General features: G+C 42.2%; 1 protein-coding gene across 2 annotated transcripts; it reads right to left on the bottom strand.

Moving 5' to 3' along the window:
• Positions 1 to 6,092: 6,092 nt before the first annotated feature.
• Positions 6,093 to 14,607, bottom strand: ramp2 (receptor (G protein-coupled) activity modifying protein 2). Of its 2 annotated transcripts, XM_048990340.1 has the most exons (5): positions 13,408 to 14,607; positions 11,515 to 11,565; positions 9,123 to 9,146; positions 8,713 to 8,860; positions 6,093 to 8,347 (listed from the first exon to the last, which is right to left on the bottom strand). In XM_048990340.1, exons 1-5 carry the CDS (start codon positions 13,466 to 13,468, stop codon positions 8,098 to 8,100), a joined length of 534 nt encoding a protein of 177 aa, XP_048846297.1. In that variant the 5' UTR covers positions 13,469 to 14,607; the 3' UTR covers positions 6,093 to 8,097. The 2 variants fall into 2 exon arrangements, with proteins under 2 accessions (XP_048846297.1, XP_048846298.1); XM_048990341.1 differs by lacking the exons at positions 11,515 to 11,565; positions 13,408 to 14,607 and adding an exon at positions 9,576 to 11,361.
• Between the last annotated feature and the right edge of the window lie 8,856 nt (positions 14,608 to 23,463).

Below are 23,463 nucleotides of genomic sequence, written 5' to 3'. Positions count from 1 at the left end.
TCATGCCCTGCTCGTCGGCTCCTCCTGTGTGCCACGCCCCCTGCCTACCCACGTGTTTTCTCCCGATTGCACCCTGCTGTATCTAGTTCATTTACTCAGTCCTGTGTATATCAGTCCGTGTCTTACCCGAGTCCAGTGTCCGTCATTGATGTTTCCTGATGTTAGTTGGCGTCTTCTGTTCCCTGCCCCGGATCCCCTGAATAAACCCCTGTTTGCCCTGATTACGCCTTGTCTCCCGCTACCTACCCGCCGATCCGCACGATCGAGGCTTCGCTCGACCGTGACCCGTGACAATAAATATAATAATATATATATATATATATATATATATATTATTATATATATATATAATATAATAAATAAAAATTTTAATCCATTTGTCAGTCACAACCATTCCACCTAGTTACAGCAGAAATGCCCATGTCTTTTAAAATATATTCTCAAAATACTGCTTCCAAAAGCCAGGTGATTATTTGTGTCACATACACTATGTGGTACAATAGTATTGAGAGACCTGGCCATTACATCTACAGGAACGTTTACGATATCCCATCCTAAATCCACAGGCATCAGCATGAAGCTGGTCCCCCATTTGCAGTTATAACTGGTTCCATTCTTCTGGGACGAATTTCCACAATATTTTCTAGTGTGTCTGTCGGAATTTTACCCATTCATCCAGAACAGCATTTGTGAGGTCAGGCACTGATGTTGGACATGATAGCCTGGCGAGAATCTCCTTTCTAGTTCATCCCAAAGGTATTTGATGGGGTTGAGGTCAGGACTCTGTGTGGGCCAGTCAAGTTCTTCCACACCAAACTCACCCAACCATGTCTTTATGGATCTTCCTTTGTACACTGGGGCACAGTCATGCTGGAGCAGAAAAGGGCCTTCCTTCTCCAAACTGTTCCCACAAAGTTGGAAGCAAAGAATTGTACAAAATGTCTTGGTATGCTGAAGCATTAAGAGTTCCTTACACTGGAACTAAGGGGGCTAGATCAACCCCTGAAGAGCAACCCCATACCGTAATCCCTCCTCCACCAAGCTTCACAGTTGGCAGACCACAATCAGGTAGGTAGCGTTCTTCTGGCACCCGCCAAACGCAGACTCGTCCATCAGACAGAGATGCGTGATTCGTCACTCCACAGAACACGTTTCCACTGCTCGAGATTCCAGTAGCACTGTGCTTTACACCACTGCATCCGACGCTTGGCATTGTGCTTGGTGATGCCAGACTTGCATGCAGCTGCTCGGCCATGGAGGCCAATCCTGGTACACAGCTTTTCTGCTGGGGTTAATGCCAGCGGAAGTTTGGATCTCTGCAGTTATTGAGTCAGCAGAGCGTCGGCCACTTTTACACACTACGCTCGTCAGCATTCGAAGACCTCGCTCTGTCACTTTACGTGGTCTGCAACTTCATGGCTAAGTGTCCGTTGTTCCTAAATGTTTCCACTTTGCAATAATAATAATTCTTAGCAATAACTCAACATTTCACCATGGAATATCTAGCAGGGAAGAAATTTCACGAACTGTCTTATTGCAAAGGTAGCAGCTTATGTCAGTACCACGCTTGAAATCACTAAGTCTTTCGGAATGAGCCATTCTTTCCCAAATGTTTGTAAACCTGACTGCATGGCTGGGTGCTTGATTTTATTCACCTGTGGCTACAGGTCTGAATGAAACACCTGAATTCAGTGATTAAGAGGTGTGCCGCAATACTTGAGTGTAAATAAAATGTTTCATGAACAAGTAGCTAACTCAACTGAAATGACATTGCTAGCACATTCTGATTATTGGTGGTACCTATAGTGATGGTCGTGGGAATCCCTTAGCTGTACAGCTACAGAAGCTACATCATCTGCTAGCTGTGTAGGAAGACAAACCACACATGCACAGTGTAAAACACCAGTTTAGCGAGTACAATACCAAACACAGTTTACAGCTAAAGGTACAGTAATGTGCAAAAGTAAAAAAAAAGTGCAAAAAGCACACAAAGGAAAATGTTTAAATCAGTTTGTCCGGGTAAGTGTATATATTCCAGAAACAAAAAGCACTATTCACACTTAGAACATACTGTTGCACTTAGCAGACCCAGATATCACAGCAGCAGCGACCGGAGAAGATGAGATTGTTCTAGAAGTAGATCACGATGCTTTATTAAAATCCTCGAAAGGACTAATACTGACTACAACCCTCTGAAACGCAGGGAGATCTCATGGCATGTAGGTCGCACACGCGGTGAGTAACTAGAAATTACAAAGACACACGTGAGGATCAGACAGGGAACAGGGACGGAACACAAACACAGGTAAGGGCTCACACGGCAATCGCATCCACAGTACAGCTATTTACAGGACACAGACGAGGGGCAATTTACACATCTCCCATCATGCTTCACGCCGTTAATATAAAACTTATACGAATTTCCTCTGTTCACTAAACAGTTTACTGATTCCTTGTTGGATGCCTAGATGCCGCTTCAGTTCCCAAACCTCTCCTCGGGGGGCACCCCAGCCATTCCATGTATCTATTAAATTTCACCACCAGCTTACTTAATTAATGAATTTAATTAGTTAAAAAAAATCCAACAGATATTGATTATCCATGCAAGATGATACCAGTCTGGTTAAAAAATACAATTTTTTTAATTTAATTTATTTACCCTTTACTTTACCAGGTACTGAGTCCCACTGAGATACGGTATCCTTTCTTCCAGGACATCCTGGCCAAGATGGCAGCAAATAAGATAAAAAGTTTCATATACATACAACAGAGATGATTAATATAAACACTGTAAAACTACTATAAAACTGTACACTACTGTAAAACACTGGATAAACCTGGAGTAGGAAAGTATCGCAGTGACTTTAGAAGGTGGTTAAGCTGACACTTTGTCAGGCATAATATCACAGTTTTACACCAGCATAAAGATCATTTAAACATAATTTCCTTTGACTGTGTAAGACCTTTGCACTACACTGTATATTTACTATATAGGGAACAATAGCCAACGGTTAATCATGGTTAATCTTAGAAAAAAAAATCTGCAAATTACTTCCTCCCCCTATAGCTTGGTAAAACAGAAGGAATCAGGGTCCCCCCACCCCTCACCTCCAGCACGAAATGCTGGTGGCCCCCGAGACCGGCGATGGGGTTAGGCAGGAGGCAGGCAGCCTCCTATCCGGGTGCTTGGCTGTGACTGCCAGGGTGTGTCCAGGACATAAGGCCAGGGAGTGACGCATGCAGAATGAGCTAATCGCTGGGTGGGCCTGAGCCTGCCCTGACCCAGGCCGGACAGGAAGGGTCCCGTCAGACTGGGGCCAGCCGCCGTCTCTCAGCACTACCAGGTGTGAAGTCATGCGGGACCCTGGAGGCCAGAGAGCGGTACTGCGGGTATAGTACTAGAGGAGTACTTGTCACCTTGTACCTTCATCTAGGGTGGTTTCCCATCCCCGCCATTGCTCTACAGGGCTTATGTTGCCAGTCAGAAGGTGCCAGAATGTGAAGGTCATATGAGAGTGGGGAGGTGATGAGGCAGGTGCAGGTTCCGGAACATTTACAAAAACACGGTGCTGGAATCATGCCGTCTGAATAAATCTAAACTAATAAAGGGTAGGAAATAGCGAGAAAATTAGTCTGTACGTTTTTTTTTTTTTTTTTAACCATAGAGCTGCAAATCCGTGCAAATATGTACTGGAAAGCAGACAGTGAAGAAACAGAGAGATCCCAGGACACAAAGTAAGCGCTGCTGCTCGGGCAAGATACAGCAGCAGAAGTGGAGCCTGGAGCCGACATTAACACAGCCCAGGTTCACTGGGTCCACTTCAGGGAGACACACCGAACATTTTCATTCTAGATATAACAATTGACAAAATGTAACTTAAATGACTCTTTGTGTTTCGTAACTTAAAATTCTTTGTGTTTCAAAATCAGTAACTCCATGGAACAATGTCTGTTTGATTGTTCCTGTCTATGCTAGTAACTGTAATTATTGATTAATTCAAATTAGGATAAAAAGGATTACATTGTCAGAGAGAAGATCCTCAAAATAATGTGAAGACAACATTATTTGCGCAAACGCACCTAAATGAGTTTAGCTTTAGCTTATTTTTGACACAAAGGCAAGTGGGCATTAGCTTCTGTAGCTAAGAAAGTATAGCATTGTGCTTCTAATGCAAACGTACTGTAACAGGGGCAAATCCAGGAATCATGAATACAATGTAACCATTTCCTCTGCTGTAAGTCACTTTGAATCAAAGCACCAGATAAATACATTTGATTGCTGATCTCTAAACCTGTGATTGGATGTGCAGGCTGGGTTTTAAAAATCCACTCTGGACAGATTTCCAGTCTGACAAAAAAAAAGCAGTTAAATTACTTCCTGAACTGCAATGGTTAATGCTGTTCATGTGACAGGAAACTTTGTATTTTCACTGGCTCATACATGACCAGCACTGCAGACCCCTGATGCAAGATAATTATAAACCTTAAACTTAACTACAAACATGAGAGACTGGATGCTGCAGATTTATTTATGATAATGGTAGCTAACTTTATAGTGTTTAATTCCTACTGGCATCCTTAACATCTGACCAAAAGTGCACCCAGTAAACACACATCACAGCCATCTTTTGAGGAATCAAATTTTAGCAGGACTGAGCGTTATAGTCATATTAGAGTTGCAACACTGATCATTTTTCCATCTGTCTTATATGACAAAAACGTTACCAAAATTATTTGGTAACGCTTTACTTGAGGGGGCACCAGTAACTTAGGAAGTCAGTTACTGCTGAAGTGCAAATCATGAACAAACATAGTAATTGCATGAAATACATAAACTCTTAAGGCCAATTAATGATGATCGAACATGGGATCAGTACATAAAAGTTTCTGGTTAATTAATACATTAAGTAACAGTGTATTACTACATCATTTGTGCCTCCAAGTAAAGTGATACCAATTATTTTGTAGTGTGCGGATGCTATTTATTTTATATATGTAATATATAAAAGCCGCGAGAGATCGGGATGGTAGGTGAAATATTTAAATTGTGCAGAGTGCGGTGTTATTGTTCGGATTTTTTTGTAATTGTAATATTTATTTTTAGTTTTATTGTTTCAATTGTTACTTTTGTCATTATGAGAATGTACATCCAATCTGCCATCTGCTTACCTAGAGGTTTGGCACCAACCCCAGGCAACACAGAGCACAAGGAAACCAGATCAGCTAGTGGAAACGCACCCAAGCGGGGGAGAACGCGGCAACCCCACGCAGGGAGCAGAAGTGCGAGGCACCAGTTCTGCCTACTGAGCCGCCGCGCCGCCCATTGTCAAAACAAAGAGACGTAATTACCGTGGTACAATGCGCACATATTTCAGCCCTGCATGCTGAAGGACACTCCCCTGCTGGGGCACTTGCTGAGGTCATTGCTAGTGAATCCCAGTGTTCTCTTAAATTCCCCCCCCCCTCCCCACTACTCCCTTGGAAACCCAGAATCCAACATGAGGGAATAGTTACCCTTAATTTATGTATGTAGGTCCAGACATCACCTAAGCGGATCAGCGACACTGCAATGCCGTCCAAGTAAAACCCGCGAAGAGAGACAGGAACAATAGTTTCAGAAAAAACATTCGCGGGTTCCGTCATTATGAATTTACTTTGCACGATGCCAATAAGCAATTAATTACGCCAGCATATCACTGTTTACAAGCCGGAGTTTAATTAATCCATTGAAGATTTCACACTGTAGAGAAACCACGGGCGAAATTAACCAATTTCAGCTGACTTGCCGGATTTTTTTATTTTTTTTAGAATGTTTTAAATTGTCCCCATAAGAACACGACCCCCCAGCACAGCTGTGTCGCAGATGACATGACTGATTATTGTGCCTGTATATGTATGTGACTGTATATATTATAATATGTATTATAACAATGATGCATTATGAGAGACACACACTTGCAAACTAGATACTATGTAAATTTGTGCATTACCTGGAATATATTCATGGAATATTTCTGCTATATCTGCTTGTCTAAAACAATTCATAATTCAGAATACAATCGCTGGAAATAAATCCAATTAGTCGTAAAGTATTGTTTAATATACGTTTTTTTATTTCAACAGTATTTGCTAACAAATAAAAAAACTGAAAAACATGGCAGAAATACCAATTGTCTTAAAAGCCTTCTGCTCATTAAGGTACAACATTATGCCTGGACGAATATTCTGGAATGTATTCACTGGCGTACTGCAGCCCTGGGGCAGGATGCTGGTCCGGAGACAAAGGCAGGAAACCCTAATCTTCCTGCTATTGTCTTCTATAGCTCTCTTGAAAATATACATTGGTCCTCATATGTGCGATTTTACTGAAAAACCCGACAGCTTCTCAGGTGTCAAGCTTATTAAACAATTTAAGTAGAAAAGCTGCCAGCATTTCTGTTTTACAAAGTTATACTAGGGGGGGGGGGGTGGTAATAATAATTAAAAATTCATAGCGGAAGCTAAGGTTACAGGCAGTGCTTAGTTTGTCAACTCCGAGGTGTCGGAGCTCATTAAGAGCCCAGAGACCAACTGCGATCACCGTTACATGAGAAGCTGCAGCAGCGCTAACTTTGAATGACGTCACCTAGATAAATCAGTCTTAACGATAATGCGCTATTAACTACTTAAACATCTGGCAATGTTTGCTATCTACATCTGATAGTTCCATCACACTGTAAGATGACTTAGCCTGTTAGGTGAGTTTAATGGTCTAGACGATAATCTCACCTTGGCCTATATTAGGGGCCAAAAAGTGGATTTTACTGTATGCAGGTGGTGTGACTTTTCTCTTTCAAATCAAAAGTCGAATAAGTGAAACACATTAATTTAGGTGGATGTATGTCAAAAAAATACAGCACAGTTGATTTTATAAATATACATTTCTTTAGCTAAGTGTGTAGGCCAATTTGTTCCAAAGTTTAACTATTATTAATTTTACGTTTGAGCTGGTGTAGTGCAGACTGCTCTGAACTCCTGCACAAATTAAGCACTGCTTACAGGCCATAAGAATTTCAAGTGCGGGTAGCAAAGGAAATATTCACTATCCCTTAGATCAGTGGTTCTCAAACCTGGTCCTTGGGCCGCACTGCCCTGCTTGTTTTCCTGCTATCCCTGCCCCACACACGAGTCCCAGCTGTCCTTCAGCTTCTGATTGACAGAACACACCTGATCCAGATAATCAGCAGTGTGTAGGGCAGGGATGGCTGGAAAACAAGCAGGGCAGTGGGTCCCGAGGACCGAGTTTGAGAACCACTGCCTTAAAGGGTCAAAACCATGAAATGATCTTTGAGTTGCTTAAATACACGCAAGCCATCCAGCTCTTGTCATTTGTCTGATGCAACACTCCAAGTATATTTTGGCTGTCCTTGGGGTTACCACCAGTATCCGAAAAAACAAAAAAACATTTAGCAATTCAAATCTAAAAGCCAAAACTGGCTCCTCGTTCATCAGATCTAGTTTGGTGTACAATCCATTAATGCTTTTAGCACACGTCGTTAAATGACTGAGACGACTGGCCAGTCAGATGTCGGCTGATGGAGATCATTCAAGAATGACACCTGAAGAATCCTGTCCTGTCCCCTATTTGTCGATACCTCATCACTCACTTCTGTGGCCAGGGGAAGACCAGGCTGAGCTTGAGAGTGATAGCCATAACGATGTATCCACAACAAAAAAATGGTTAATGGATTTTTTTTTTTTTGCTGTTTTGGACAATTGATAGACCTGGCTTTGTTCTATTGTTGGAATTGCACCTTAAAGTGAAAAAAGCAGCTATCTTGCTTGCATCAAATCCATTAACCGTAGAGTGGACGGTAATGAATTGACTCTCCGCCAAAGAGCTGACCTGACATGTTTTTCGTAGGGTACTTCAAGGCAGAACGTAGAAGGTCTGAAGGCTCATTCAGAGTATAAAAGTAGAATGACGGAGCCGCGGTCACATAAGATGTGTGAAGTAGCAGAAGACCTCATGGGCCGGTAATTTGGTTCCCTGTGGGCCATATGGTCGCCTGAGTGAAGGAAGTAGCGGGAAGGATGGGGCTCGAGTTCTTGCGGCGATCAGGAGGTGCTGTCGCCGTTTTTGGTCTTCAGCACCACCAAGGTGACCATGATGGGTATGAGGCAGATTGGAGTCATCACGAGGACGAAGATGATACTGGGAGGAGGGTCGTATAATTCAGTGACCAGACAATCCTGGAAGAAGGTGGCGTGAATCTCCACGAAGATGTCCTCCACCAGCTGGTTGGGCCACGGGACCCTGAGGGAGTCGGCGTACAGCTCGGTACACATGGTGAATTCAGTGTAAGATCTGCATGGGGCACCACAGGGAACAGAAGAGGAGGTTTGGTGTGGAGTATCAGCGGGAGACTCTGAAGACCTAGACTTTACTGTTACCCAATATCATGACGCCACACAAGACCAAAGTCCCTTTCCTTGAAGAACACAATCCCTCACTATTAATGACTTTTGGAAAACAAATCAGCATCCTTACTACTATACTTGTACTTAATTAATTTATATATTTGCATTATAATCTCATATTACACAATTAATTACAGCTATGGTGGTAAAGAAATTAGGGTTACATATGCACTTTTTCTGAATGTATATGATAACAGCAATGAAAAAGCTAAACATCTGTTTCAAAAATACGCGAGTGAAAAATTCACTCACCGTTTTATGGTGTCCCATGTGCACCTTTCTATGTTATTATAATGCGTCAAAATGCTTACAAAGCTCGGAAGGCATTTCATTACAACAAAATCCTTGTAGCATTCACCGAAGTCACATGACTCGTGGTTGCATGACGGACAGATAGGATCTAAGAGAGAAAAGGAGATATTTAATGCAACCAATCACAGCACGGTACAATGATGTGGCGACTTCAGCGGTTTTTACTATGAATCAAAATATTTTCATTGCTGTTAGTTCATAACTGGAGATTTCACTGCACCATGCCTGTAATACAGTAAGAACCGATAGCGCAGTTGATGTAGCTGCAGTGAGATTGAGACAGACTGATTCCAGTTTAATTCAGTTAAGTGTTCAGCGTCGAGGAGCATGCAAAAAGTAATGCATCCTACCTTTCATCGTCTCATTGCTGGAAGCTGAATGCAAAAGGAAAAGCACAAAAGTCTCAAAACCATTTGCCATCATGTAAGCATTCGCACAGGTGCCATAAAGAGCTTAACAATTCAACAGCACAGTCATGTCAAAGAAGTACTGCTTTGTCATGAACTACATCTTGGTACCTCAGAAGCAAATGCTGAGAAGCAAGCACTGCATTTACAGTTGTCTATTTGGCAAACAGTATTTCCAAAGCAGGCAAATATCACATTACAAGCACACAACTGCCGAGGAGGCAACTAGGCATAAGTGCAGCTTGGAGAAGCTTCCAGTGAACGCAGACATAAAATGTGTGTTTTTTTTTCTTCCCTCCTACCTAGCAGAACGTCATTAGGACTGATAGCGGACTGTCACACAGCCTGTTCCGTTTACGCAGACAAACATGCCGCATCGGCGCTCCGGAAACTCACCCAAGGCTACAGACAGAAACATTCCCAGAAAGCAGAGCATTATCCTCATGTCAGAGAACGCAACGGTGCTGCGCTTTTTCCAGCTATGGCGGCTGAGGCAGAGTCTGAACTTTTACTGTTACCGAAGCGAGGCATAACAGGAAGCTCGGTGGGGTGAACACGAGACAGAGAGGCTATCCAGATGTCTCACTCTCCTGCCTGTTTGTCCTAGACTTTGAGAACTGACTGGACAACTTTATTTTCCACGTATGTGTGATCATTTCGTCGTTGTTTGGTTTCAGGGCCAGGAAGGCGCCCCCCTCTCCGAAAAAGCACATTTGGGTTGGGGTTAGACGCACATGCGAAGACACTTCTTCCCCTTTCTCTTTTCCCACAGACAATAAACCTCCCAGCCTCGAACGTGATTTATCTCGAGAGCAGCTGTGGCCAAATAAGAAACATAAGTAAACATGAAGGCCAGCAGATTTCTTGATGGAAAGTAATCTTGAGTAAGTCTGGGTGTTCCTGCAGATGATGTGTATTAATTTCTGGGCTGTTCCGCCGCCAGTCCCCTTTTGTTCATCAGGATAGATGTAATCAGACCTTACCAGCTGTTTGAAGGCCATTCTCTCCTGCCCCGAGCAAGAAATGATGCAAAACCCACAACTAAAGGAGACCCACCCACATAAAATCAAAAGACTGGCAACCAAACCATGAAAATAAACTGTAACCACATGCACAGTAACAGAAACTCCTGACATCCAAAAAAGTGACTGATATAATATTTGTTTTGCTTTGTTTTTTTAATGTACGCTCCCTGTGTTTGGTGTTTAGCACGGGTACCTTTTTGGCTTCATAGCCCTTTCTTCCCCCAGAGATTTACCCCAGCTCTGGTTTTTGACCCTTGCACTGAACCTCCAGCCCTGGGGACGTACATGGAGGGCGTGTGTTCCTCAGAGATTAAGCCGCACACCTCTACGCAGACTTAGCCCCCCCCCCCCCCCCCCCCAAAGCTGTTCCTGCTAGACAGATGTTTTGGCCAAGGGCAATCACTGGTGAGGGGCAACGTGTCACTCTGGCTGAGGTACCATAACGGTTAGGCAATGAAGCTGTGCAGAGATAAGGGTTACAGGGACCCATAGGGACATGGGCTGAGATAAAGAGGAGAGGCAACCATAGATAAAGACAATTTTACAGCCCGGACATGCAATTATTGCTTTAATGCGGGAAAGTGTTTACAAACATTGGAAGGGTTTCTTTAAATCAAATCTCAGCATATGTGACCATGTGTTAACAAGTATAAAATAGACAGCCGTGTTGGGGGAAGATGGTTGCGCAGGAGGTAGTGCTATTGTTCAGCAACCGGAGGGTTGCAGGTTCGAGCCCTGGTTCCTCCTGACCCCATCAAAGCCTCCTTGAGCAAGACACTGAACCCCGAATTGCGCCCGGTGAGCAGGTTGGCACCTTACATGGCAGCCTCCGCCACCGGTGTGTGGATGAGTGTGTGGATGGGTGAATGGGAGGCATGAAATGCAGACCATTTGCTTTCCAGTGCACAAATGTCTTTTTCAGCAAGAAGCAAACGTTGAACCGAGTCCATTAATTGTGCCCTTGAGACGTAAAGTGAGCTATCCCACATTTTTGACCCCTACCCCCTTTTTATTGAATATTTTCAATTGTATAAGTTGTTATTATCTAAGTCATACCTCTGTGCTACCTATGATATTGTATCAATTGTAGGGTATAAGCACACTGATTTTTTTTTTTTATTTCGACTTTGGAGCTCATTTTCTCAAAACTTTCTTTTTGTTGAAAAGTTTTCTCAAAACTTCACTTTACCTCTCAAGGGCACAGTTATATTTTGTAGGAAAATAGGGCCATACCTGAAAATGACACTTTATGGTTCACACTGCATGAATTTCGCCAAAAAAAATGCTAAGAAATGAGAGACGGCCTTTACCTGTCGTGGGTACATGTGTATCTTCCCCAGACACCAGCACTGCGTTCAACACTGCAGTGAGACATAAAAAAAAATCAGTGTAGGTTCCTTCCATCGGTTTTTGTTCCATCTACTCTCTCCCAAACCCTGAGGTTTTGCATCACTGCAAAAGCTGCAGCATTTAAGCTAAGAACGCCATGCGAGGTGATGCATCTTTCACATGAAATTTGCCCGGTATAAATTACAGATGGCTCTGCGCAGCCCACATACCGGCACAGGAAACAGGTGCACTGAAACATCACGCTGCAGAACTGAGTCCATCACTGGTCACTTTTTTTTCCACAAATGTATTTAAAGAACAAGGAAGAGGAAAGTGACTAAATTTGCAAGTTTATACATGGACATCGGGGACCAAATTTTCTCTTTCAAAGCAGAGTCGACCGAAAAGGCCTCAGGAAACCCCACAACCTCTCCCAATATACAGGGAGGGGGGGGTGCATATCCATCCATCTTCTATACCAGATTGTCTTGTGCAGTGTCCAGAGCCTATCCCAGAAGGTACAAACACACACTGTCAGGAAAAAGTGGTACGGCCCTGGTATAGTTGTGTGCCCCAAGGTACAAGGAACAATGAAGTACTCCCAATGGTACAATGGTGCATTTCTATACCTTGAAAGGTACATTTACCTGCAGCTAGGGTACAATCGGCAGACTCCTGAGGGTACAATCCCAGTGACAAGTAAATGTACCCTGTACAAATTGTGCTATTTACATATACACGGAAAATCCTCTATATATGAAATTTCAAGATGCAAACTTTCAAAGACGTGAATTTCAAATTCTAAGACAGTGCGTAAGTTAGTTCCTATCTCCGATGCTTCGTTTGAACTGGAGTTGAGGAGAGGGTTGGGGGTTGGAGCTCCCTCAGCGGCGTGTCTAGGCTTTTTGGACGTTTTTGGACTCTGTTGGACTTTTGGGCTCACGAACCCGCTCTCGGAACGGAACCGGTTTGTATCCCAGGGACTCCCTATATTACTAAATAACTCCGATAACATCGAAAACGGCAAGTCAGCAAAGCTGCACAGAGAATCTAAGCCACTGAGAAGAAGAAGAATATCAGTTTGCTTCATCTGTTAGATTTCCATTGAATCGGTTCCTTTATTTTTTTAGCTGTTGAATATTTGTGCAAGATAATCTAGTCAATCGGCTGCATAACAACTCAAATGAAGTTTATTAAACTGCCGCTGCCTCCAAATTAAACTTTAACATGTGACCCCCCCCCCCCCACCACCACTAAAAACCAATATTGTGAAATATTTTTTTTGTATTTCCTCTTTTCAAGTTCTGTCCATTCCCGTGCAATCAGATTCTTCCCCCATTTTAGGAATTACAGACTCTTGTTTCACACACAAACAGTCTCGGGGGCTGCATATACGATGGTTTTCCATCTTTCAAGCGCTTATCCTGACCAAGGTCGCAGGGGCCCCGGAGCACAGGACACAAAGCAGGACACAAAGCAGGGAAACACCCTGGTAAGGATGCCAGCCGCTATATACTACATGCGAATAACGAAAATGCTGACAGGTTTCCCTACGGTTGACAGAGAATTTCAGTGCTGGTCAACAGCCTTCCTCCATGTATTCCTCCATTTAGATCCAGTCTCTCTTTACGTGTCACACTTTGACAATGGAATTAGCCCCCAATTTGACAGTGCGTTTCATAGCATGCATCAAATGATGGTTTCGTCCCCGAAGCTCCATGCTTCTTGGATCTAAGTCAAAGTGAACAACCATTTCCAGGGAGTATTTAATACATTCAAGGCAGGGAACATTAAAAAAGTTATTCTCAGTTACAAGTCGCAACAGCTTTCTTCTTAAAAGTCTTTAATTGCTTCCTAAAGAATAATTCACTTACCCCAAAATTCAAATGTGAGAATCCTTAGAAGAAAAGGCAAAGAAGAAAAAGCCCTTTTCATGTCTGGATAATGCTTTGACCCTCACCAGAGCTGAAAACAGATGAAATATCACAACATTTGTGAACGAAAGCTCTATAAAAACAACAGGAAGCTCTCGTTTCCTCTAATGGGCGGATTTTCACTATGGGGCAGCCTGAGATAAGGTTGATTACCTCTCCCCCAAACTCTCCCTCTCTCTCTACCAGATACTTTGAACAGAAAACAGAAAAATCTTCTGACAAAGAACAAAATGAGACAATGGGATTATGTGCCTTCACTGTTCCTGTTGTGTACAATTTGAGTGACTGTTTTTAAGAAAACATTCTTAACTCTTTTAGGATCATCTCTGCTATGAGTTCTTAGTTTTCAAGCAAGCGTAATTATGATTTCCAAAGAATCAATATTGTCTATATGCGTAACACAGAAAGTTTTGGTATATGCCAGCACTTGGTATATAGGTGGTATATACAGGCACTTGGTATTTAGGTAGCATACAGTATACAGTCTCTTGGTATATAGATGGTATATATAGGTACTTGGTTTATAGGTGGTATATACAGGTACGTGGTATACAGTATAGATGGTATATACAGGTACTTGGTATATTAGTGGTATATACAGGCATACAGGTTTGTTGGCTCACTGGTGCCACATTATTTTTCCAGTTTTGCAAGAGTGCACACAAAACTTGACCTCCAGTACCTTTATTCTTCCACTGCCTTGATTGACGTTTCTCATTTCTTGTTCTGCAGATGTTCAACTAAGCAATGAAATCAACAACCAGCAATATATTTCCCTCCAATGCATATATACTACCTCTCTTGCATTGATTTATGTTTAAGCACTTTGATTTATCTGTCAAATGAACTGTGTCCTGTGATCTGGAGGAAGTTGCACTTGGTTGTTGTCAAAGCTAAGATCAGCAGTAATTTACTTCCTAGCTTCATGAACACTGGTCCTGTTCAGGCAATTCCCCCAACTGAAGCGAATTCATTAATTTCAGGTGCAATGCCAGAAGTTCGCAGGTCCTAAAATGTTATTTAGTGATTCCTCATAAAAAATCTTCTCTCAATGACGTGGTGGTAACCTCCTGAGACCCCCACCCATTCATTCATGTCCATTGTAGACATTTTGTTTTTGCATCTATCTTTTCACTGATGTAAGGAAACGTATTTATTCCTGTACTACACTAAAGAGGACATGCTGTGAAATTAATAATAAAAATAAATTTTAAAAAATCTAGATTGTAAGATGTCTTATTTCCTCAAAAGACATAGAAAATCACAAATAACCTAAAATTGAGGGACGCTTTTTTTCCTTGGGTTCTCCTGAACTTCTGTCATTCATACAAATAAATTAATCCTGAAATATTTTTCTGGGTTATGGGAAAAACAATATTTAACCATGAATAAAGCAAGTAACCGTTATGGTACTGTAATATTTTTCTAATAATTACTTTAATTTCATTAACTGATACACTGAGGCATAAATATACTGGACTCCAGAGCCAGAGGTATGAATGTTGAAGGTTACAATCACTGTAGGATTATAGTTTCAAGCAGACGATGTGAACAGTGACAAATGGCCGGCTCTGTGCCCCATTATCACATAAACACTGCATTTGTTTCTTAGTGCCAAATGGGCCTCCAGCCATCCAGTGAGCTGAGCTGTTATGTAAACAAGCCCTGGGGAAGCAGGAGATATCTCCTGCTCCGACCGCAGGGCCAATTTGATGGTATCCTATAGACTGTGGATAGATGAGTCTATTCTAATAACTGCTGGACATGCTGACCACGATAAGGCGCAGTGCCTGCCTAACTGCGGCTCGCATATGCAGAAGGGAAACTTGCTTCATTGAGGAGCACAGCGGTTAGATTGCCAGGCAAACAGACAGAGTCCGAAAGCCTCAGAGAGGATGACATCGCTGTCACTTTTCGAAGGCTCCTTTAAACGCGGTCTGGAAACGCGTCGTCCTTTTGTCGAGGATCCACCCGATGGATCTTTCGCAGCCCAACATATCCCAAGATTCACTGCGCGGAGGTACAGTGGGCGTGTCCCGGTTAGGCCATACGAGCAGCGCTTCGTGACTTAAGGGTTAGAGCGGGAACGGCTGGTGACGCAAATAGGAAATTATCCATAGGCCAGACTGTCCCATTTAACAATGCTTTCAGTCCTACAAAGGCTGCACCATCACTGACCGTGTCCTACGGAGGATGCAGCCCTTGAATTAGTACACAGCCAGGGTTTGCATGTGCTGTCATGTGATGTGTCATGTGATGTGTCATGTGATGCGTCATGTGATGTGTTAGGACACTAGGTGTAAGAACCCACCAAACAAGTGTGCAAAATGTCTCCACGAAGCACAAGATATTAATTTCATATTTCGATAATCTTTTAATCATGTTCCTTTGAAAACATGACAATGACATTTCAATTTTATGTTGTAATGTTGGACCTCAACAAACAGCAAATTAATCTAACATGCTGTCAGCTTGTATGGGGTAACTGAATCTAAAACATATTAATGTGTATATTTAATGACGTTCACCCAAATCTAAAGTGTCAGAGTTCTGAACCCTGCTGTTGAAGCAAAAACAATGAAAGCTGACCAAAGCTCTACCTTCTCAGCTTTTCTCTCTGCGATTTCACTGAAAGCCCCCAAGAGACTGTAATGCCTGTTTCCACTTCCATGCCCGTCCAGAACAAGGCTGATTCAGGCTTTTTTTCGCTACGCCAGAAACGCTGTGCTTGTTACTTGACTGTTACTTTTCTTAACTCCTTGTTACATTTTCACACTTTACTCCTCTGACATACAGTCAGTCCCTGGTTACGAGTGTCTGACATCCGGACACCTCAGAATTACTCTGTTATAACTATAATAACTCTGTTATATTACAAATCCGGGTTAATTACAATACGCTACTTTGTCATGCACGTGACAATATTGTGCGACCTCATATATCTAGTTACTCTACTTATTACTGTATCATAATATTTGTCATTATGTACTACATTCTTATCTTTATGACCTACCTACAGTTCGCGCTTAGGCAGTGGATCTCGTTTGGGATCTGCTTTGTATTCATCCTTTTATGCATTGATTACTTGACACTTTATTTTTGCATTAAAAATAAATACTAAAATTCATTCATCGTTTAGCCGCTTTTCTGCTAAGGGTCACCCTGAGGCCATCCTCGGCAGCACAGGGGATGGGACTGGGTTACCCTCTGGACAGGATGAGGGCACATACACACACAGCCACACAGTGTGGGCAACAGTGTTACAAAGTAACACATTACTGTAATTCCGCTACACTTGGCGATAATGAGTAATGTAATCAATTGCCTTTTCAAGGCACTGAAACACACATCAGTGTACGTAATAGTTTAAGTGTTGTTAATAGGCCTATTGTTAATAGTCTATCATTTAACAAAATCTGAATCTTAAACCAATGACCTGGGGGCATTTGTGTGCTGTCTGGGTTATGTATGCATTAATAAGAGATTTGAGGGAACACAAAAGTTACTTTCCCCAGTAACTAATTATGCAGTAACTCAAATACAAATTTCTTTTTCAAATTACTTTTGAAGTAAGTAGCTGTGTATTTCATTGTGTATTTCGATTCAGATCCATTCACTCACATTCTGCTTATAATTTACCACTAACCCATAGCAGTATTACACTGTCCTTTGCACATCTGTTCCAGAAAGCACAATGACAATTTGTATCTTAATTATTTGAGTACATATTGTTCATTTGTAGTACATATTGCTTATTTGTTATTTATATATTTGTTAGATTTAAGATAGTATATCTTTAGTTTTTAGTTATCTGTTTTAATTTAAACCAATGCACAGTCTGAGGAGTGATTAAGGGTTACATTTCACTCCATGGTGTATACAGTAAACATGTATAACTGTGCATGTCACAAATGAAACGTCTTGTAATGAATTCTTGAACTAGTGACTGTGACTAATTACTAATTTTCAGGAACTTGCACAACACTGGTGGGCAGTTACAGAGCAATTAGCCTAACTGCATGGGGGGGGGCAAGCTTTTAAACCCCAGCCCTGGAGGTGTGAGGCGACCCACTGAGTCGCCCTAACTTCCAGTCACATGACAAATAAGACCTCGCCGGCAACTGAACAACGCCGGAATCATGATCTCCACTAAAATGGGTTTGCCGATGTCAGTTTGAGCTCGGCGTGGATGGGGGATTAGAGGAAGAACACAAATAATGTGCCCTGAGACGGTACCGTACACTACGTGGGTAAAAGACGCTCGTCATGTTGAAAGTCATTCTTGTTTCGAGAAGTAAATGTAGTACAATAGAGTGAGATCAGTCAGGGGACAAAAGCTGCGATAAATAAATAAAAAACACAATTAAAAGCCGTGGCCATTGGACTGTTTTATGGTTCTATGAACTCTTTAATTCATTTGACTAACAGCTGAATCATTCCAAATTATTAACTCCCCAACTGGAAAAAAAACATGAATAGACAATGGGCTGCCAGCACCAGGGCTGGGAAATACAACCTTTCATGTGTTCCGTCTATAAAAACTAGTCACTGTTTCAGTGCTATTAAAGAACAAGGCATATTAGAGTAAACATTAAAATTATGCAACGCTTTTCAGTACCGTGGCCTAAAATGTTTGCGATGGACTCTGAGTTCCATGTTCTCCAATGAGAACTTGCTCAGAAAAAAAGTAATAAATTAGATGTATTATTTAACATCTTAATTGCTTCCAGCATGTAGATTTCTATGATATCAACGATGAATAGTATAGTTTGAATGCCAGCAACCCAAGGAAGTTAAACTTATCCCATGCGTGTTCTGTTAGGATGTCATTTATTCATTGGTTAGCAACATCTTCACAAAGACTATAAGACCATGATAGGTGTCACTGTAAATGGTGTAATGGTATGAAAAAACACTGGTCCTTTTTCTTTTTTCTTTTTTTTGGGGGGGGGGGGGGGACATGCCCAGGAAAATACAAATGCTAAAGCTGAATCGCTTTCTGATGACCCCCTCCCATCTATAGTACAATCCTTGTGCTGACGTGCCTCAGAACATCAAAAACAAACTTGGAACTTCAGACCCCCCCTCAGCAGGGGCGGAGCCAGAATGAGGTGTGGGGGCTGAACGTCGTGGGGTTTCTGCTAGGTTTTCTGGTTCCCCCCACAGTCAAAAGCATGCTGGTGAATTAGCTTTGCTGAACTGGCAGTAGGTGTGAATGCAGTTTACGTCCAATCCTGGGTTATTCCCTGCCTTGCACCTGTTGTTTATAAGGACAACTATGAAAAGTCTTTGCCCCTATTTAAAATCAAACCTGTTGGCTGGAGAATTTGTACAGAAATCTTTTAAAATGCTGATATTGCTTTTGAATTACTAAAATCACTAAAATTACTTTAAATCACTCGCATCCTTTCACTGCGAGTAATTTTTCTAACTTGGCTACTTTCTGTCACGCTCGTCCGGGAAGCGGGCGAGTGCGCTGGCAGGCGAGCGAGCAGGTAACAGGCGAGCAGGCAAAAGAAGGGTAAACGGGGATTTATTGGACGGACCGGACACAGGAAACATCGCTCGTAGACGTACATTAGGTAACATCAATGACGGACAAAGGACTCGGGTAAGACACGGACTGAAATACACAGGACTGATTGAAAATGAACTAGATACAGCTGGGTACAATCGGGAGAAAACACGTGGGTAATCAGGGGGCGTGGCACACAGGAGGAGCGGACGAGCCGGGCAAGACACTTTCTCTGTATTTAGCTGTACCTTCTCTCCCCTTCTGGGGTCATTTGTTATTTCAATTGCCTTTGTATTCTGGACTCTCAAATTTACAGCCTTTACTGATTTAAATTCTTTGGTGGACCCATTAGCGCCCCCTGCTTGCTCTTAAAAGCAGACTACTGAGGAATCTTCCTTTCTGAGTGTAGGTGTTAAAATTGGCCCAGAACACCTTATCATTTCTCTCACCGTAAATGTCACATGACATTGAAATAATTTTTTTTTGACAGAGATCAAGGACATGTCTTAATTTTTTTTACCAAGCTCTGCCTTGTTGTCAAACAGCACACTGAGATTATAAACTGAAATGCAAGGATTTTTTTCAGCTGAAGTACTGATCAATTTGACTCTGATTTTCCCAGACAAGCCTACAAAAAGCCCAGTCAAACTAGACACCAAAATATAGGTTTTCAGGGCATCCATTTTCAGTAACCTCAGTACAGCCGTAAGCAGTAAGCCCGATCCAGGCTCATAGGTAGCCCAGAGCATATAAGGTGGGGAGTAGCCCAGGATGGGACACCAACCCACTGCAGGACACACTCACACACATACACCTATAAGCAATTTGGTAACTGCAATTAACATGTTTTTGCACTGTGGGAACCAGAGTACCTGGAGGAAACCCCATGACAACATGGGGAGAAGATGCAAACTCCACACACCTCCACACACATAGAAGCCTTGCAGAGATCTGAACCCAGGCCCCTGAGGTGTGGGGAAATGACGCTAACCACTGCACCCCCTTGCCATCTTTGTAGGGAAGTCCCACAAGCAATGGTGCTAAATCTGCTGTGGAAGTGAAAGTGAGACCCCCACTGACCAGGCCAGGTAGAACCCCAACACATATATACCAAAACTGTTAAAGATTGTGGTTTGATATTTCTTGTGTCTTTGGCAAAATCAAGCATTCTGACATTAAATCAAACCTGGGTCAATTTTTACTTTCTGGTATCTACTGTCACGATCTGCCTCCGTCACACCCATGTTTGACCAGCAGAGGGTGCTGGCCATCCCACCTAATTATTCTCAGTGCGACGTTACAATCACCCACAGCTGCCTTTGTTAGTCCCTGGTAAGCAGTGTGTATATGTGCCCACCCTCACTCTGTTCCCCAACTCGGTCATCGTTCCTGTTATTGCTGTTTTCTGTTCCCAGAGTCTCCCTTTCGTGATAAGTTCCGGTTCCGGTTCTCCCTACTCCGATTTGTCTGATTGCCCTATTCCACTTCGTTAGTTCAGCCTGACGCTGCCTCTGGGTCGTGCCCCCCCCCATCAGACGTGACACATACAGAGAGACAGCCAATTCCCATCTCGCATAAGACACTCACACATTTTTCTGTTCGGAAGACGCTTCTAAGCCAGCTGGAAGATATTTTCCCCCGAGGTCCCCATCCAGTAGGATATGCCTGGAACATCCCCTTGGGATCCATCCAAGTGCTATCCTTAAACTACCCAAACCACTTAGCTGTCTCCATTCCATATGAGCTGATCTGTGCAGCTCCTCCACCTCCAGATCCCTCAGGATCTCCATGCTCTGATCAGTCTCTCTGCTCTTCTACACTCGCACCCTTCCTGGGTGAGAGTGGTCTTTTTATAAATCCGAATTTTAAACAGTGCACTTTATATCCTTTTTCATCCTTTGACATTAATCGTAGCGTGACTGTCCTGTCAGATATAATATAAATATATTGTTATATATATTGTATATATATATAAAAAAACATTGATGTTCAGTGTAATTCTACACGTACTTTACAGTTCCACTTCAAAGGGTCTGGAGGTAGAGGTGTCAGTGGTCTTAGGACAGCGACCCGCTGACATCAGTCAGTCACAGCCTTTGAAGTTCTAATGTCTGCCCTTATGAACATGGCAAACTTTAAAATGTAGTATCCTGGATAAAAATTCACAATTTATTATACACGCATAATACATGTAATAAGATGTGCACAGTCACTGCACAAGGGTTTTGTGTTAGACTTCGTAAGATTTCCTACGATTTAACTTAATCTTGAATTTTACATTGCACGAATAAAGCAGGAAGAATTCCTTAACAATGTATGCTTGATATACTGAGTCTGTTTAAGACTTTTTGTAGCTGGCAGGGAGGGGCAAAGACAACTGTAACATAACAGAAAGCAGACCGCACGACTAGCATTTGACAAAAGAAAGAAAAAACCTTTGTGTAGCACGATTTCCTGATGACAAGCTTTTCCCCTCTGCGGCGCTCGGCAGAATTGCCCTTCCCAGCAAATGACGCACAATATCCTGACGCCAGTGAAGGCCAGCCGGCTTTCCCGTAAAGAGAAAGCATGATGGAAGCGGGACGTCTCAGCCTCCAACAGCCAAAGTTATTCTGTTGATCAAATTGCTTCCACATTGCTCCCACATTGCTCCCACATTTAGTTTCACCAGCTAGCCCTGGGGGAGGCTGCTGAATGAAAACATGTTTACTCCAGTCCGCGCATCAGTCACATCGACCACCTTTTCCCTTGTAACGTTCTTCATAGGAAATGACATTGATTATATAGAAGGAAGCGGACAATCTTAGGAGATTCGGACTTAATTCTCGCGTATTTGTAAAATTCATCCATCAATATTTAATGGCTTGAGTTTTTGTTTCCAACATTATTGTTATTTCGTACGTTCATGTTTAAAAAAAATTCACGTAAGGTGCCCTTGGATTTCCATCAGACTTTCAAACGAGTTTTACTTCAACATGCATTTTTGTGGAAGTAAACCTGCTATACTGGTCTGCTGGGCTGGTCAGCCAGTGAGTGAACGCCTGTAATGGGAAACGATAAACACTATGATGGCAAAACCCAACGAGAATAAGAACACCTCTACTTAACGATACCTAACGTGAAATTGACAGAATATAATACAATTCGAGTACCTGTTCCTAATTGCAACACAATATTGTGATACACCACAGCAGTCATGCTATATCGCCTCTGCTACGCAAAAGATGTTTGTATGATTTGTTTAAACACCCACAGCAGATAATTAAAGCGTTAGACATTACAGAAACATTTTCAGAAAGTTCCCTATTCTGCATGAGTTCGTTAATAGCTTTCCAGCCTGGGATCCTATTGTCTCAAATGCAGCTGTTATCGCTATCACTATTCATTGACAAAGACACTTAAACTGTGAAGTTTCAATAAACACATCCGCAAACACCAGTTAGACCTATTAAATGACCCCGCAAAATTAAGTATGAAATCATATCATTCTTGCGTGACCCAGGCGTGATCATAATGTTCTTCCACCGACACTTGTTGCTATTACAAGTCTAATTGCACTTTTATTATTGTAATTATAATTTTTTTATTCAATAAGGATCTATTCTTTTGAGGTGCAGGTGTTGTTGAGAAAGCTGCTGAAGTCAAACGATTCACGTAAACGGCACAGCTGTACAAATAAACTACTGCCTGTTCGTTCCTCTGCGGGAAAATCCTACGAGTTTCAGCAAACAAACTTTAAGCTTACTGGAATTATTATAGATTTTGCTAATCAAGTGCATTATAGATTGTGCCTAGTTGATATGTAGACCCTTCAAAACGTGACGAAATCGTGTGCCTATTTTGTTCTTATTTACAATACTTTCTGTACAGCACGAAGGAATTTAACTTATTAAAAATGAGATTGTTATTCGACATAAAAATGTGGTGCGGACTTTAGCGCCCCCTTCTGTTCAGCTGCTTTTTTCCATTTCCGAAATCCCGAGTTGAAAACAGTGAACACAATTCCAAAAACTAAGCACTGTTTTCAAAACGTTTGTAATAAAGATAAACTTGAAAAAATTTGTAAAAGTATTTTGGAAGACTTGTAATAGGCGTACAGGCTATACAACCCTTACCACAGGTACAAAATTACAGCAAAAATCTGTCATATGTTTACATTGTTTTTTTTTTTTTTGTTTTTTTTTTTTAAAGAAATATGATTGCAAACCGGTCCGGTCAATCCTACAGGGGACATAGGCGGCCGCCTAGGGCGCCACTTCACAGCCAAGTTCACTTTGCCTGGGACGTCACAAATGGCCGGGATGTTTCGGGTGTGGAGACTCTGCCGGGAAACACGCCCCGCTACTCACCGGTAACTGACTGCATTGGGTATAAAGTTATTCCACTATGTGGCTGAGAAAATATATATATTTAAAGCAATTGCATGGCTTTCATTGTGTTGTTTGTCCGTTCACATTCGAGAACAAAGCAATTTGTTTGCA

The sequence above is a fragment of the Brienomyrus brachyistius genome, chromosome 22, assembly GCF_023856365.1.
Source record: "Brienomyrus brachyistius isolate T26 chromosome 22, BBRACH_0.4, whole genome shotgun sequence".
In the NCBI taxonomy this organism is placed as follows: Eukaryota; Metazoa; Chordata; class Actinopteri; order Osteoglossiformes; family Mormyridae; genus Brienomyrus; species Brienomyrus brachyistius.
Note: the sequence above shows the minus strand (reverse complement) of the source record. Positions and strands in the feature narration are given on the sequence as shown.